The 16,961-nt window shown below is 35.0% G+C and overlaps 1 protein-coding gene across 1 annotated transcript; it reads right to left on the minus strand.

The window, feature by feature from the left end:
* Positions 1–350: 350 nt before the first annotated feature.
* Positions 351–4,432, minus strand: LOC108812754 (protein STRUBBELIG-RECEPTOR FAMILY 7). The gene is made up of 15 exons (XM_018585098.2): positions 4,201–4,432; positions 3,670–3,805; positions 3,508–3,579; positions 3,334–3,399; positions 3,191–3,262; positions 3,037–3,105; positions 2,896–2,967; positions 2,745–2,810; positions 2,600–2,662; positions 1,869–2,517; positions 1,530–1,798; positions 1,311–1,443; positions 1,089–1,222; positions 859–1,015; positions 351–775 (listed from the first exon to the last, which is right to left on the minus strand). Exons 1-15 carry the CDS (start codon positions 4,298–4,300, stop codon positions 644–646), a joined length of 2,190 nt encoding a protein of 729 aa, XP_018440600.1. The 5' UTR covers positions 4,301–4,432; the 3' UTR covers positions 351–643.
* Between the last annotated feature and the right edge of the window lie 12,529 nt (positions 4,433–16,961).

Consider the following 16,961-nt stretch of genomic DNA (forward strand, 5'->3'; position numbering starts at 1 on the left):
GCTTACATGGGCCTTTAATATTTGGTCTTTCTTTCGTTTTGTGGGCTTACATGGGCCTTTGGTATTTAGTCTTTTTCGGATAAAGCGCGGGCCTTTATTATTTGGTCTTTCTTTCGTTTTGTGGGCTTACATGGGCCTTTAATATTTGATCTTTTTTGGATGAAGCGTGTTATTATTTATATGGTTGTGATTCACACGTGAGGTGTATGTGTGCAAAATTACAATTGTCGACTGCGTGTCACGTGACGTTTTCATGTCTCTCTGTTCTTCCTGTGAATGTGATGGCGTAGCACTCTCGATGCTGGTTAATAAAAAAACAAAGAACGCTGAAACACTGACTTTGCTGCATGTTAAACATAAAGTTGTATTCGATTTATTAACAAGAAAAATTATTGAGAAACAAAAATAATACAAATATGGATAAAGACAGTCTCTTGGCTCGAAAAACTCACAAAAGTTCATCGTGTCGGAATCTAAAAAAGCTACAAACTTGGGAACATATTACAAGGAAACATGGGATTATACAATGCGTAAAGGAGGTTGTTGTTGGTTGTTGTTATTCTCTCAGTTTTTTGAAGAACAAAAAAAAAACTTCTGTTTTGTTGATTTTGTTTGTTTTTTGGTGTTTCTCAGAGTAAAGAATTTACATGTAGTCATTAGCACCAGAGCTACCAGACCCGACTCCGACTGTTCTCTTGCTCATGTTAGCTCTCTGCACAAGCACAACCAACGCCTGCACCACTTCAGACATCGGCGGTCTAAACTCTGGCTCCGGCTGTTACAAAAATTTTACAAAACACCACTGAGATCGCATTCTTTATATGTGCAGAGAGAGACGCACACAAATGATAACATTACCTGAACACAGAGTGCGATAACATCAGCAAAACGGGATAGAGATTTAACAGGGTAAAGCCCTTTGAGAGCTGGATCAACCATTTTCCCCAATGCATCAATGTCGTGTAGCTGAGGTGTTGCCCATCTCACCAATGACTGCTCAGATCTTGACCTTGTGCTGTTGTAGTAATCAAAAAAAAAGGATTATCTTAGTACACCTGTCAAATGAATATTAGTACAAATGGGTTTACCTGTCAAATGGTTTTCTCCCGGTTAAAAGCTCAAGCATCACTACTCCAAAACTGTACACATCGCTCTTCAGAGAGTATTGCCCTGACATTGATACTTCCGGTGCGCTGTATCCCTCATCGTTTTGGTTCAGTAGCTGCACATTGTTGTTATCAGAATCATTTAAGTAATAAAGGAACACAGAGAAAGAGAGAGAGGTGGAGACTTCTGTATATATAATATACCTCATTAGCAGTAGGGAGGAAGCTAGCAAGACCAGCGTCTGAGAGGTGAGGGTTCAGCTCTGCGTCAAGTAAAATATTAGCTGATTTGATGTTCTTGTGGACTATAGACGGTGAACAAACTTCATGCAAGTACCTATAAAACAACAACACTTCCCATCATGAGACTCTCTTCCCCATATAATGTGATTTTGAGTTTGTATTGATTGAAGAAAGACTTACTCCAATGCGCGTGCAGTGCCGAGAGCGATCTTGACACGAGGGTTCCATATCAACGGCTTGCTTTCTTCCTCTTCCGAAAGATGCAAGAACTCGTGCAACGAGCCGTTTCTACAGAACTCGTAGACCACCAAGCGTTGTCCATGTTCGGAACAGTAACCATCAAGCTTGGTCACGTTCTCATGGTCCAAACCCGCAATTTTCGATACTATTTCGGTGAAATCATCAGTAGTGGGAAGCGCAGACGAGTCTATTTTCTTCACAGCAAGTACCTAAAAACAAACATCTCAGTATTGTAACGTCACATGTAAAGATTAGTATTAAAGATTTTTTAATAATAACCTTTCCATCATCAAACTGAGCTCTGTACACTCTTCCAAAAGTCCCTTCACCGAGAAGATTATCAACGCTGAAACTATCGGTAGCTATCTGAAGATCTGCAACCGTATAGGCCTTCACATTCGAAGGAAGGACGATGGCAGGTTTCTTTAAAACAACGATTGGCTTTCTCGGTGTTGAGTCATCTTCATCAAACGACTTGTGTCTCTCAGCTGGTGGAGGGCGTAGTAGATTATTCATCGACAGTGAAGAAGCATCCAGTTTCTTTGTCTCGACCAACGGTGGATTCTGTACAGCCTTGTTGAAGTCGTTTGAAGGGAGTGTGAAGGGTTGAGGTTGGTTAACGTTATCATCAGTCCTTTCAATGTCAGTTGACGTTGCTGTCTTCTTTGATCTTCTCTTCTTGATCAAGAAGAAAGCTATGACTGCTGTTACGACTAACAGTGAGATGACTATTCCTGCTATGCCGCCAGCTCCCATTCCTGATTTATTGGAATCACCATTACTGCTGCTAGTGCTGGAATCACCGTTGTTGTTACTGCTGGATCCGTTGTTGTTACGGGATTTAGGAGTAGGTGATGATCTATGGATTGGAGGTGTGCCTGGAGGTGGTGGGGGTGCAGGCCCGGAGTTTAATGGATTATTATCTTTCCTGTTTGCAAGATCATTTAATAGTGTGAGATGAGAATTAAAAAAAGAAAGATTCAAGAAACTAATTGTAAAAAAAAACTTACTGCAAGTTAATGCCTTTCAAAGAATCAGGGATCCAGCCTGTGAACTGATTGTTTGCAATGTTCCTGAGGAAAGCATTTCAAAATGATGAGTGAATGTGATGTGATGGGGGTTTCTAAAGACGGATAGAGATTTAAGTTAACCCACAAGTTTTCTAGAGGAAGGGTGGCTAAGACATCAATGGTGCCTGTGAACTGATTGTTCTGAAGATAACTGTTGAAGAAGTTTATTCAACAAAAACATTGTGTTAGTACTAAGTGGTTCATTTTAAGTGAGTTCTTGTAAGAGAGCTAGTTACATTGACTTTGCACTTGTAAGAGAGCTCATTGAGTTGGGAAGAGAGCCTGTGATAGTATTGGAAGAGAGGTCCCTGAAAACACACATGGATTCTTCATTAGATAATTAGTTTAACTCAGTAAAAAAAAAGAGAGGATCTTACAAGATAGAGAGAGAAGTGAGTTTGGTGAAGTCAATAGATAGCTGCTTAATCCGGTTGTGAGCAAGATTGCTGAGCAAAAAAAACCAATGTTCCTCCATCAAATAAACCAAACTTCTCCAAAGATAATGTCTGAAGATAAATAATTGAAACTTACAGGTGCTTGAGAGGTGTCATTTGAGAGATAGAATAGGGAGCAGATCCAGTGAACTGGTTATTAGCAAGATTCCTAAACACAAAAATTCAGAAACTTTTATCAACCTTACAAACAGACACACAGAGAGAATCATCAAAACATACAGTCTCTCAACATTTGGAGGAAGCTGATACGGCAAGTCCCCTCCAAGATTGTTGCTGCTTAAATCACTGCAGGTTTCACCCCAAAACACACAGTCCATGAGATTATAAGCTATGCCATTAGTACTAAAAATAGAAACTTTGTGTGTATTGTATTATAGAAGATAGAAGTCTAACAACTCAGTAACAGAAGTCAATTTATCAAGCGCGAATCCTAGTGATCCAGAGAGTCCAAGACCTGATAACTTTCTGCCAGTAGATAAAAAAGAATGTATTAAAGCATAGATACAAAGAGAAAAAAACAAAGATATAACAGAGTGATATGAAATAATGATTTACATAAGAGTAACTCTTGAGTTGGAGCACGTAATGCCTTTCCAGTTTTGTCCACAAGGATCACCTCCTGATGATGATGTCCATTGTGACAGCTGTCCTGGAGAGTTCATGGCGATGAACATGCCGTTTAACGCCGAAACTGCACATTAGAGAAACAAACAACCATGAGGGGAACTATTCAAAACCATGGATTGAATCATAATCATCTCAACTTTTTGTCGGTTCCTGAAGTTGTTAGATCCAAACATCAACATACTTGAAAAAGTTTACAGTCTAAATTCAAGAAATGCTTTATGAGATACACACAAGAAAAGGAAAAAAAAAACAGAAAGTTGGGTTAAAAAAAGGAGAAAAGATTCGAGATTTGAGGTTTGGTGAGAGACAAACCCGTTTTGAAGAAAAGAACATAAACTTTTATGAGTTATTGGGAAATGGAAAAAAAAATTGAAAGTTCATAGGAGAAACATAAAACCCAGAATCAAATACTATTGAAAGATCGAGACTTTAGAGGTGAAAAACAGAGTATAAACTCACTATCAGATGGATCAGTGGCTGAAAGGATGAGACTTGGCTTCAACCCTACAATGCAGAGTAGAAACACAGCCAAACCCACCCGGTGATCCTCCTCACTCATCTTCTTCTTCTCTCTCTCTGGAACCACCCACCAGATGAGACAGAATAAAAACTTGAGTGTGTAAGTTTTTCAGACTTTTGTGTTCTGAGATTTTATTTTACTATTATTATTATTATTTTTGTTGTGTTCAGCCATAAGACGAGAAGTAATCGAGTAAAGCTGGCAAAAATTGGCCTATAAGTAAGAGAGAATCCAAGAGCCATTGGAATAGCCTTCGGCGCTTAGCTTAGCATTTTCTTTTCTCTTTCTTTTAGTGTACAATTATTATTAGTTTTCGTTTTAATATTAACTAGATCACGACCCGCGCGACCGCGCGGATTTATTTTTTATTTTTAACACGTAACATATATTCTATAATAGTTAATATAATTTGAAGTTTGTCCTTTTCACATAATATGGTTTTATATAATTTCGAGTTTTCTCATTGTTTAAGAAAAATGTTAAAACTATTTTTTCTATTAATAGTTTTCATTGGTGTATTAGAGATATAACTGTATGGTGAAAACACTAACATAATATCAAACAATACAATTTGGTTTTGACATTGTGCTTTTTGGGAGTTTTTTCTGAATGTTTTGTGAATGTCCAATGATAAATACGAAGTCAAGTACTTGTACACACATTTTAAGTAGGAGGAATTGAATATTTTCTAACCTATTAAGTTAGATATAATAAATACAAAATCTATTGACACCGAGATTTTAGGTATAATAGAATAAACTTGGAGAAGAGGGTTTTCCATATTCATGATTTTTCAAATCTGGCCATTTGATTGTGAATATTTGATTGTAACCGAGATTTTAGGTATAGTAGACTCAACTTGGTGAAGAGGTTTTTCAATAATCGATTTTTTTTAAAAGTATAAATTGATGTTTTTGAAATAAGAATATACGTTAGTATATTCTATTCAGTGTATATTCAAAGTAAACCTCGATTATTTGAGAATCAAAAAAATATATTCTGATATCTTTAGTATTGAATTTTAAAAGTTATGTATCAAGCTATTTAAAAATTTAAAGATTCATCAGTATTTGATGCCAAATAATTGCTTTTTAAATCCGATATTGTAAGTTGAGAGTTATTTGGTTAATTGAATCAATTGGTTTAGTTTTATAATGACTGGCTAAAGATTCGTGTAATTTTTGTAATTTTTTGTCAACCTACTCGTGTAATAATATTTATATTTTTAATAACATGTGTAATATTTATTTTTATTTCTATCTATTTATATTTTTATTTTTAATAACTCAGACTCGTATAAATATTGGAGACATTTATTGTATTCATTTGACTATAATAAAAGAGAGGTTTATTGTATTCATTTGACTATAATAAAAGAGAGGGATTGTTATATTTGTACTATGATATAATATAAATATGATAATGTGAGTATATTCTAACGAAAAGAATAGATATTTTGTTTAATAGATGTATATAATGTAAGACATAGATCTTATTGTGGAGTTAATTAATGGATGGTTGATATCTAACTCTTTAAGGAAATATTTAAATGAAAGGTTAGACTAAGAATAATAATGTGATGTCCAACTTAAAAATCCACCTAGAAGAAGTTATAATGTTTCTGTTTTAATAAGATAGATTATCAGTAACACACTTTATAGTTTTTAAAATGTTTTTAAAAATTGGCCAAAAACTAAACCGGATAATTACTTGGATTACAGTTCAATATACTAAATCAAAACTGAACTAATGACTTGATTCAGTATGTTTTTAAATACGTAAATCTAAAATTTATACTGAATATGATACATAACTGATAAATAAATAAATAAAATAACTATTTTTTTTTCATATATAGTTGGTTTATGAATTTTAATAGTTTTTATTCGGTTTGATAAGTTTAAATTCTAATTTGATTACGACGATTGATTTATGGTCCAACTATTGAACTCAATTCAGTTACATGATCGATTTATGGTCGAATTTAATTAGTCCAACTATCGAACCGATCCAGTTTTAAAAACATTGGTTTTCATTTTAAATATATAAGATTTATTTAAACATTTTATCCTGGTTAATTTGAAAGCCCTTTTTCAAAAAAAAAAAACATTTTATCATGGTTATGTTCTGACGTATTGTCAGTTTTGGTTTTTAGGCAATTCTCTAATTCCCACAAATAAAATAAAATAATAACTAGCAGTAGTTTTCATAAGGCCTACGCGCTTTTAAACTTTGTATTTTCTTCTAATATATTCTGTATTTTAATTTATGTTCTAGCTTGTAACATTTCTTCCTGCGTATAAAACGAAGCTTTCATATTGTATAGATTTACTTTGAAGATTGTTATGATTGCCGGGTCTTTCCATCATTGCTTTGAAGAATTAATTACTTTCCCTTCACATTAAGTGGGGATTTTAGAAAGGAAACTGAGTAAATGTGAAAAAGGGAATTCATGTGGGTGAATATGAGGTAAACCATGCATTAATGCCGCAATTATAGTATAAACTGCGTTTAAATAAACCCATCTTAAGTAAATTCACGAGATTCTTGTAGCAAATAGTGACCTTTTCTATTAGTGAGACGGACATTAGTTGAGATATTTCGACCAAAAAAAATGTTGAGATATCATTTGATTATGTATGACAGAAGAGAAATAACATTTACTGATTATTTAGATTAATATCCCAAAACGTCATTCATCATTTTTATATATGTCAATCATTTAGTTAAATTTGAAATGATTCTCAAACAAAATGTTACATCAGGATATAATCAATCATTTAGTTTACATTATCCCAACAAAACGTGTTAATCGATGACTCTACGTGGTTTGCCTCTCCTTCTCTTAGCAATGTCTTTGATCAAATTTTCTTCGCGTATAATGTTCGCTTTCTTGACCGGCCAACAATATACATGTTTGAAGTAATAGTTTTTAAGTGCACCAGTGACAAAAAAAAAAGTTTTTAAGTGCACACACGAGACAAGTATATATACATTTGATTAGGGAGCCTGGATTTTAGCATATTGGGTTAATAATAGTCGTGCAAAACTATATTTTGATACAGACCTATTGGTGACATGTATTTCTTTTATAAAAAAATCTTACTAAACAATAGATTAGTAATTAGGTGTTAAGATAGCTAAAACTCCTACACTTGAAATCCCGTGAACAATTTTTTTTCCTTATTCTCCTACACAAATTGGATAAATGTTTTTACATTTAAAATTTCTCAATTTTTTTGGATTTGTAGAATAAATCAATTGAGATTGACGCCAAGCGTGTGCCAGCAAGAATGGATGACACGGACGGTATATATTTTATATAACAAAAGATATGATGTATCTGTCCAGCAATTTTTGTTTCTTGATCAAAGATTCATCAAATGAAAACAGATGTTAAGAAAACATTAGATAAAAACAAAACACAAACTTCTTGGAAACCTGACGTGTATGATCTATCTACAAAATATTCGTCGGGTGACAACAGCAATAATCTCATCAAGCTAATATATATAGCTATTACATTTTTCGTTTCGTTTGTCTCATTGTTAATGATTCGAGTTCTTTAGCTATAAATTTCGTAAGACTGTGTGGTGCCGTGGTGGAGTGGGTATTATTAGGTATAATTATAATTTCTATTGACACTTGACGCGGGCTACAAGTTCAATAAATACAAAGTTGTTAGACAAAGAAAAATAAGAAGTTCTATACACAAAACAACTTACATTTATTAGCTCCTAACCAAGCACTTTCAGAATCATCAATCAAGCCGTTGAACTACTAGACCATGTTGTACGATAATTGACTAGACTATGCGTTATGTGGTGCCGTTTATTTGTTTGCCGACAGACTACGCGTCGTTTTCTGTTTTGATTTTCTTGCAAAAGCTAGACGACCGTTATTTTGGTAGGTCCACCGGGCAACTATTTGCTTCCTTAACATGGTCCTGGTGCGTGTTAGTGTGTATGTATTGTGTGTGTGATTTTTATTATCTATTTTCCAATATCCTTTATAATCGATGGTATATGCTTATACGGTTTACATTTAAAGATATTGTTTCTACCCACGAATTTTAAAGTAATATGCCAATTAATATATAGATCATCCCACTAGAAACCTTTATAATATCTACAGGCTCTTGATTCTGTAGATTATTAGTAAGCTCGTAATGTTCACAAACTTGGTCGTTACTCCTATTCATACGTGTGATTTGTTTATGCTTTTATGATTTTATTCCTTGGAGTCTATGACTCATGTATTGGTATATGTTTTGTGTTTTATAGGGACCGAATAATATATTTATATTTTAATTTAAATAAATAAAGTATTGAAAGTTATTCCATCACAAATTTCCAAGAATATTAAATAAGCACTTCTTAACAAGTACTCCACCAAAAAATCATAGTAAAAACATTGAAACCGTATCTATTTAGATTCATCTCTAATTATTTACTCTTTTTTTTTCTAAAATAGAATGAAACTATTATAGAGTTGATTGTTACTCTAATAATACTCTATTTTAGAATAAAAATAAAGTGATGAAAAAATACTTTATATATAGAGTAAATCCGTTTTTCACTCTATTATAAAGTGAAAAATAAAATATTATTCGAAATATATTTTTTTACTCTAAACTATATTGTAAAATAGAAAATAAAATGGAGCTAGAGCTTTTAGAAAACAAAGCATTTGTTTTGATGTCCAGTAAATACTATTACATTAAGCATTTGTTTGATGTCCTGTAAATACTAAGATACATATATTATATTCATAGATATATATGTCTTTCTTCAAAATATGAACATATAATTCATCTTGTAAAATTTCCTTTTTTTATTAAAAAATACAGGTTTGCTGTTTGAATATTAAAATTGACCGCCTTTTCAAATGACGGTTATATTTTTTGTTTTATTTTTTTTTAAAGTAATTTTTATATTTGATATTTTTGTAATTATATTTGTTTTTAATATTAATTTAATTTAATATAATAATCTTTTAAATAAATGAAATACATATTTGGACAATATTTATCACTAGATTATATTACCATTTTAATAGATAATTGGTTAATGTCAGTTTATTTATTTACTCGTCAACACATAAAGAAAAGAATGCTTTGCTTGTTGGATAGTTTACTTTGTCAAGGAATAAATTGGATTTTAGAACTGACAGTATACAGTAGGAACCGACGTATTGCGTGCATGTCAAGAGAATAAAAAGTTATTTGTTCCAGAAAAACTCACAAGTCTTGCATTAAATGATATAAAACGTGCTTTTTAATCTATCTATACTGAGAGTAGAGAGAGCCGCGTTTAACCGACTGGTCCTTAGTCCTTGCATACAATGAAGTCCTTGCGTATTTTTATTATAACGATAGTTGCAATATATTCATATTCACCTTGCCAAAACCAAAATAAATCTTTAATAACTACACACATGAAAAAATAACCACAATATAAACTCAGATTTCCAACCATAGGCCATAGAGGTTTATGAGATTCAACATCAACTCCAATAAGTCGTTATGTGGATTATTAGAAAACTGTTTAACCATACACGTACAGTCACATATTTATACAAACTTAGAAACATTGATTTTGAGGTAAGGTGTGAGAAGAAATACAACACTGACTACTCAGGTATGATGGAGTGGTACATTGGGTTTGGAACGGTGCTAAACGTCTCAGCTTCGAAACCTATCTTCAAATTACCTATTAGTTTGGTCATGCAACGTTGGTATCTAACTTCCATATAGAGCAATTGGGTTTATTTGTCGCCAGTGGACCGTTCTCGGGGAATTATTATAGGGCTCAGTCTAGACATCTCAGGTCTATCAAAAAGAAATTCAACATGAGCGGAAACAAAAGGATATGTGTAGATTATTGGGTCATTTAAGACAGAGGTCCACTTTCTCAATACCTACACACTCACGCAAGCGAAATTTTATTGGGTTATTGTGATGATGGCCCACTTTCTAATCACCTATAGGTGCGTACGTTTATCCGAATTTGTCACGTTAATCCTTCTCTTTTTTCTCTAGCATTAGAGCATGTTTATCGCTAAGACTCTTAACTATCTCTTAAGTGGGCCACAGGAAAGAAGAGAAACAAAAGAGAGAGAGAAAGATGAAAAAGCAGGGACACATCTCCTCTGGCCACTTTCTTTGTGACACGTACACTAAGCAACGTTCCTTCCCGTGCTTAATTAAGCTACATCCCTTCTTTATTTTCCTTTTTTTTCTTTTATTTTAATAGCAATTATTTTTAGCAACCCTTGTTAGAGCATGTGCATTGCGGACGCTTAAAGCGTTGTTTAGCCTAATCTTCATTAAAAAGAAAATCAAAAAACTTAATAATAGAAGCGTCGTTGTTTAATTAAGGGCCAGAAGTATGGTTGCTTACAGACACGTGTGGGTAAGTGAGTGGAGAGAGAGGAGAGGTGGCTTCGCAAATAAGGTCTCTGATGATCCGAGCCGTCGATGACGAGTCGAAGGGGTGGATTTTCGACGCGGGAGGAGTCGTCGGCGGAGATTGCGAGGGAGAAGGAGCCGGCAGACGCGTCGAAGCGGAAGGGGGAACGGAGGGTGGGATGGCGAATCTGGAGTTTGTTGAGGGTGTTTTGGGAGAGCAATGACGGCGATGCCTGTGCCGCCGGCGATGGATCTGCAACAGCTGTACTCGGTGCTTCCGACGGATCGGGTTGTGGGAGAGAACGAGATTGTATTGCTTCCAATAAATCCATATAAAACTAAAATTGCTTAACAAAATTGCTTCCCTAAATTTTAATAATTAAAAATTGATTAAGCAACAAATAAGCTTGTTTGCAATGCACATGCTCTTAAAAGACAGCAATAAACCTGCTCTTAGGCCACCAGCATCATCGAGGGATTTAAAGGTAGGGTTCACCAAAAAAAAAAATATAATAATCAAACTTTTATGAATCCGTGCCGCAGGTTCATCCCAGTGAATCCGTATCAACACTATTCGCGGATCCCACTGACACGTGATTGGTTGATTAATTTTTTTTTTCTTTTTTAGAATTCAAACGAAAAAAAGAAATAAAAAAGTATTATTATTGATTTTGGAAACCGTGAAAGAGAGTTTCACTACTGCGCATGCCCTTAGCCATTTTAGATGGAATAATATAAAAATCGATGAATAGACAAGAAAGAAGATGATGGACCGGATTATGACCTTCGTAGGCCTACTCTTTGAAGAGTACTCTGTTTTTGAACCGGAACTTGGTTTATGGAATAAGTCCTGGCTGAACCGACACTCGGTTAAGATGTTGGTTTGTGAAATAAAATCAGATGAGTTTTGTGTTGTTTAGTTTTTGAGCTTGACCGAGTAAAATAATCTAAATAGCCACAGATCAAAAGTTATTATTCGCATTGGTTAACAACCAGAGGCAAAATCAAACAAGAAGATATTATGATATAGATGAAACCAAAAAAGACTTCTTTGGTACAGTTGAAACTTAACCCAAAACTTCCACAAGATTTCATAGTAGGAACTCATTTCTCACATAATATCATCATCCATGACGTCTGATCTCTTTCCATTATGTTCCAGAAACAGTAAAACTCCACCAGCTCCATCGGCGGATAAAGTCTATCCCTCTTTTAGTTGATGCAAAATAACCCATGAAAAAAAAACCAAGATTCTAGGTTTAAAAAAGACAAGATTTTCAGGGTCTTGCGCCAACAGAAGAGAGATAGAAAAAAAAGTTCTGTGGAGAGCGATCACGCCATACAGCTACCAGCACAAACGGAGAGCTTCAAGGAAAAGAGATGGGAGGAGAGGAAAATATATATATACATATTTAGTTATATGTAGAGGTTAATTTAAAGGAGAACTCAAAGGACTCTCTCTCTCTCTATTCGTCACCATGGATGTACCAGCAGCACAGCATGGTGGCGCAACGGCCGAGAATATAGAGACGAGCTCGTTGTTCCTTCACCAAGGAAACACATTTGCTTGTAAACGCATGACCTTTGTTGAACTTTATCTTGAATTCTGCCATGAGTTGATAACTAAGGTTTTATATTAGTGTGATCTAAGATTGAGAATTTTGTTTTTGTTTAGTTTAGGGTTGAGACTTTGGTTTCCCAAAAAAACCCTTTTGCGGGTGGTGGGAGAGAGAGAGCAAATGAAAAAATTGTGATGAAGTATAGAAGGATTTGAAGAGCTTATATATAGAAAAATAAATAAATAAATGTTAGTGAATGCAAACAAAGTCCCACATTGGAAGTTTAGACAAATAATGTCTAGTATATAAAGGGATGTCTAACTCTGATTAGTACGAGGCCTTTTGGGAAGGAGTCCCAGAAACAAATCCATGCGGGCTTTGCCTTCGGGCCCAAAGTGGACAATATCGTACTAATCGGACAATAGAGAGTTGGACATGGACTTGAAAAACCCAACAATTGGTATCAGAGTCGGGATGACGAACATCTGCAAGAAGACCAAAATACCCTTCAAGTTCGAAGAGCCTCCACTTCGATGGGAAGGACGGGGTGCGTAGCAGAGGCCAGTCAAAGATCCTGGAAGCTTCGGTTGTGAGAGGAGAATCCTCAAGGTGACTTCGCGATTAAGTGGTGCCGGAGACTTATATCGAAAGTCTCTCCCTAACGACGATACAAGATTAGGTGGATATTCCTAACGGTGCTGTAAGGATTAGGTGGTGAATGTCCTAATGCTGCAGTAAAGGTTAGGTAGATAAATCCTAATGGTGTAACAAGGGTTAGGTGAAGAGGCCCGTTGGTGATTACGGCGGTACAAGAGGTGTGCCAAGTTTCGCTGGAGGTTGAAAACCAAGGGTTCATGTGGTACTTGGTTTGAGAGGAGGTTTGTTGTGAATGCAAACAAAGTCCCACATTGGAAGTTTAGACAAATAATGTCTAGTATATAAAGGGATGTCCAACTCTGATTAGTACGAGGCCTTTTGGGAAGGAGTCCTAGAAACAAATCCATGCGGGCTTTGCCTTCGGGCCCAAAATGGACAATATCGTACTAATCGGACAATAGAGAGTTGGACATGAGCTTGAAAAAGTCCAACAATTGGTATCAGAGCCGGGATGACGAACATCTGCAAGAAGACCAAAATACCCTTCAAGTTCGAAGAGCCTCCACTTCGATGGGAAGGGCGGGGTGCATAGCAGAGGCCAGTCAAAGATCCCGGGACTTCGGTTGTGGGAGGAGAATCCTCAAGATAACTTCGCGAATAAGTGGTGTCGGAGACTTGTATCGAAAGTCTCTCCCTAACGACGATACAAGATTAGGTGGATATTTCTTAACGGTGCTGCAAGGATTAGGTGGTGAATGTCCTAATGGTGCAGTAAGGGTTAGGTGGATAAATCCTAATGGTGTAACAAGGGTTAGGTGAAGAGTCCCGTTGGTGATTATGGTGGTACAAGAAGTGTGCCAGATTTCGCTGGAAGTTGGAAACCAAAGGTTCATGTGGTACTTGGTTTGAGAGGAGGTTTGTTGTGAATGCAAACAAAGTCTCACATTGGAAGTTTAGACAAATAATGTCTAGTATATAAAGGGATGTCCAACTCTGATTAGTACGAGGCCTTTTGGGAAGGAGTCCCATAAACAAATCCATGCGGGCTTTGCCTTCGGGCCCAAAGTGGACAATATCGTACTAATCGGACAATAGAGAGTTGGACATGGGCTTGAAAAAGTCCAACAATTTGTGAATGCAAACAAAGTCCACATTGGAAGTTTAGACAAATAATGTCTAGTATATAAAGAGATGTCCAACTCTGATTAGTACGAGGCCTTTTGGGAAGGAGTCCCAGAAACAAATCCATGCGGGCTTTGCCTTCGAGCCCAAAGTGGACAATATCGTACTAATCGGACAATAGAGAGTTGGACATGAGCTTGTAAAAAGCCCAACAATTGGTATCAGAGCCGGGATGACAAACATCTGCAAGAAGACCAAAATACCCTTCAAGTTCGAAGAGCCTCCACTTCGATGGGAAGGACGGGGTGCGTAGCAGAGGCCAGTCAAAGATCCCGGGAGCTTCGGTTGTGGGAGGAGAATCCTCAAGATAACTTCGCGAATAAGTGGTGTCGGAGACTTGTATCGAAAGTCTCTCCCTAACGACGATACAAGATTAGGTGGATATTTCTTAACGGTGCTGCAAGGATTAGGTGGTGAATGTCCTAATAGTGCAGTAAGGGTTAGGTGGATAAATCCTAATGGTGTAACAAGGGTTAGGTGAAGAGTCCCGTTGGTGATTACGGCGGTACAAGAAGTGTGCCAGATTTCGCTGGAAGTTGGAAACCAAAGGTTTATGTGGTACTTGGTTTGAGAGGAGGTTTGTTGTGAATGCAAACAAAGTCCCACATTGGAAGTTTAGACAAATAATGTCTAGTATATAAAGGGATGTCCAACTCTGATTAGTACGATGCCTTTTGGGAAGGAGTCCCAGAAACAAATCCATGCGGGCTTTACTTTCGGGCCCAAAGTGGACAATATCGTACTAATCGGTCAATAGAGAGTTAGACATGGGCTTGAAAAGCCCAACAATAAAAATGGTGGTGTAGAAAAATGAAAAGTGAATTAAGAGGAGATAAAAATATGGGCTTGTTTTCTTCGATTAATCAATTGACATTGAGATTTGCATGGTTCGCTTTGAATTCTCCAAGGAAGTATACTTTCATGAAATCATAACTTTGAACATAAAACTTGTTATTCTGTTTCTAATCTATTATATATGGCTTGGAAAATAAGATATCGTTAAATACTACATTTTCACTTTGTATATAATAACATAGAAACTTCCGTTAAAAAGTGTTTAGTTATATGTAAGAAAAACGCGGTAAGCACAGCTGTTGATAATATTATTTGTTTTTGTCCCCTAAATGAAATTATTTAGTTTAACTTGACATTATTGTTTAATAGGCTTCAAGTTCAACACAACCTAAAAGAAAGAGTAGAAAAGGGAGAAAGGTGAGCATGAAAAGAGGAGAGATGCTGAAAGAAGACATAACACTGAGATTGAGTATTTGAGTTTCGGGGAACATGCAACCGGCAATCTTATATTTTGCCTTCTCCACTTGAGCAGATTTGTTTGGTTCGCTCCTCTTTTTATAATCTCAACTTATCTTTTTTTTTGTAAACTAATTTCAACTTATCTCTCAAGAGCATATCAAATGATCAAATCAAAATGGATCAACAATTATATTGTTAAACCAAATTATATAAAGAAGAAAAAAAATTCAACCGCAATAAATGCATTCGTTTTGCTATGGATTGTGCCAACCTATTTTGTTTTTGTTTATTGGGGTATATAGAGCGAAACCAACCCATTTGTAAAATAAAACTTAAAATATAGTTATGAACTTATATATTCGGCTAACCAACTAGTAACAATTTTGTCTGTAGAGTATTTTTTTTTTTTTTTTTTTGTCAAACTGTCTGTAGAGTATTTTTAAAAGAAGGAATTTAAGTATGATTGAAGTTAAGATAAAAAAAATAGCAAAATTATATTTATAAATGATTTTTATTTAGTTTGTTAACTTGGTAAGTGTTTATTATAATTTTTATACCAGTAAACAAAACAAACATGAACTATAACATTTTCTACACTGTGGTCGGTCAATCGATATCTCAGCTCGGGTTTGAAAACATATCTTTAAGCATATTATCATAACTAAAATATGCATATACAATATCTGAAAGCGAGATTGTGACTGTTCCCGTTTCTCTATCTTTTGCTGCGGTTCTACAGCTAGTAGAACAAAATCATCCATCTTGATCTCTTCCTCATTTTTCTAGTAGTTTCTTCGTTACTTCGTGTATCAATTTCCGGATCACAACAGATTTGCATCTCATTCAAATCCTCATCAATCATACATGTTAAGATATGAAGACTTCATAAATGTTTTTGTTTGGGTCTAAGCCCAACCAGAATCAGAGATCTTTATTATTTTGTTTCATATAACCAAACCAATATTCCCACATTCCAATAAATTGAAGGATATATATATACTAGTGGTTTTCCGGCACTACGCGCCGGGTTCGTCAATTTTATTTAAATGAATTTACAATTTATCTTATGGTTTTTGTAAAAAAAAATATATTCAAAAATATGAAGATGAATATATGTTGAAAGATAATGATAGTTTTTGATCCATTTGAGGTTACCAACAATAGTGTCTTATTTTGTTTTGAAGTTACTTAGGTCAATGTAGAATATCATAAGTGTTGTGATTGATCATCTAAATAAAAATAGAATACAAAAATTGGTATTTTAGTTGGAATATCATAAGTTCACTTTTTTGATGTTTTGTGATGGTGAGGTAGGAGAAATGTACTTAGTGATATAGAGTAGAGTTAATATTGTATAGATGTGAATATTTAAACCAATAATAGAGTTTTACAAATCCAAATCTTATTTATAAATTATTTTTTATAAATAAGATTTGGATTTGTAAAACTCTATTATTGGTTTAAGTGAACTCTGTAAGATATTTGAACCGTTTGACCAGGCCTTACAGCCCCCACAACGGAGTAGCTCAGCTTGTCTTCTTTTGAATCAAAAAGCATGAGACCTAAAGCTTATTTGATTTCCTAGTACGATATCTGTGTGCCAACGATTTGAAAGTAATATCAATTAGTCACAAGCTAGAATGATGCAAAGATAGTAATATGTTACTGAAACCCAGCGAGTTATACTAAAAGTTTTTTT

This window comes from Raphanus sativus, chromosome 6 (assembly GCF_000801105.2).
Source record: "Raphanus sativus cultivar WK10039 chromosome 6, ASM80110v3, whole genome shotgun sequence".
NCBI lineage: Eukaryota > Viridiplantae > Streptophyta > Magnoliopsida > Brassicales > Brassicaceae > Raphanus > Raphanus sativus.

Excerpts from the sequence above, each read along its gene's own strand:
- LOC108812754 (XM_018585098.2), bottom strand. The coding sequence starts at position 4,300 with ATGAGTGAGGAGGATCACCGGGTGGGTTTGGCTGTGTTTCTACTCTGC. Across the intron at positions 3,806-4,200 it reads AGCCACTGATCCATCTGATA|TTTCGGCGTTAAACGGCATG; the intron begins GTGAGTTTATAC and ends TCTAATGTGCAG. Across the intron at positions 1,799-1,868 it reads CTCAGTTTGATGATGGAAAG|GTACTTGCTGTGAAGAAAAT; the intron begins GTTATTATTAAA and ends GTTTGTTTTTAG.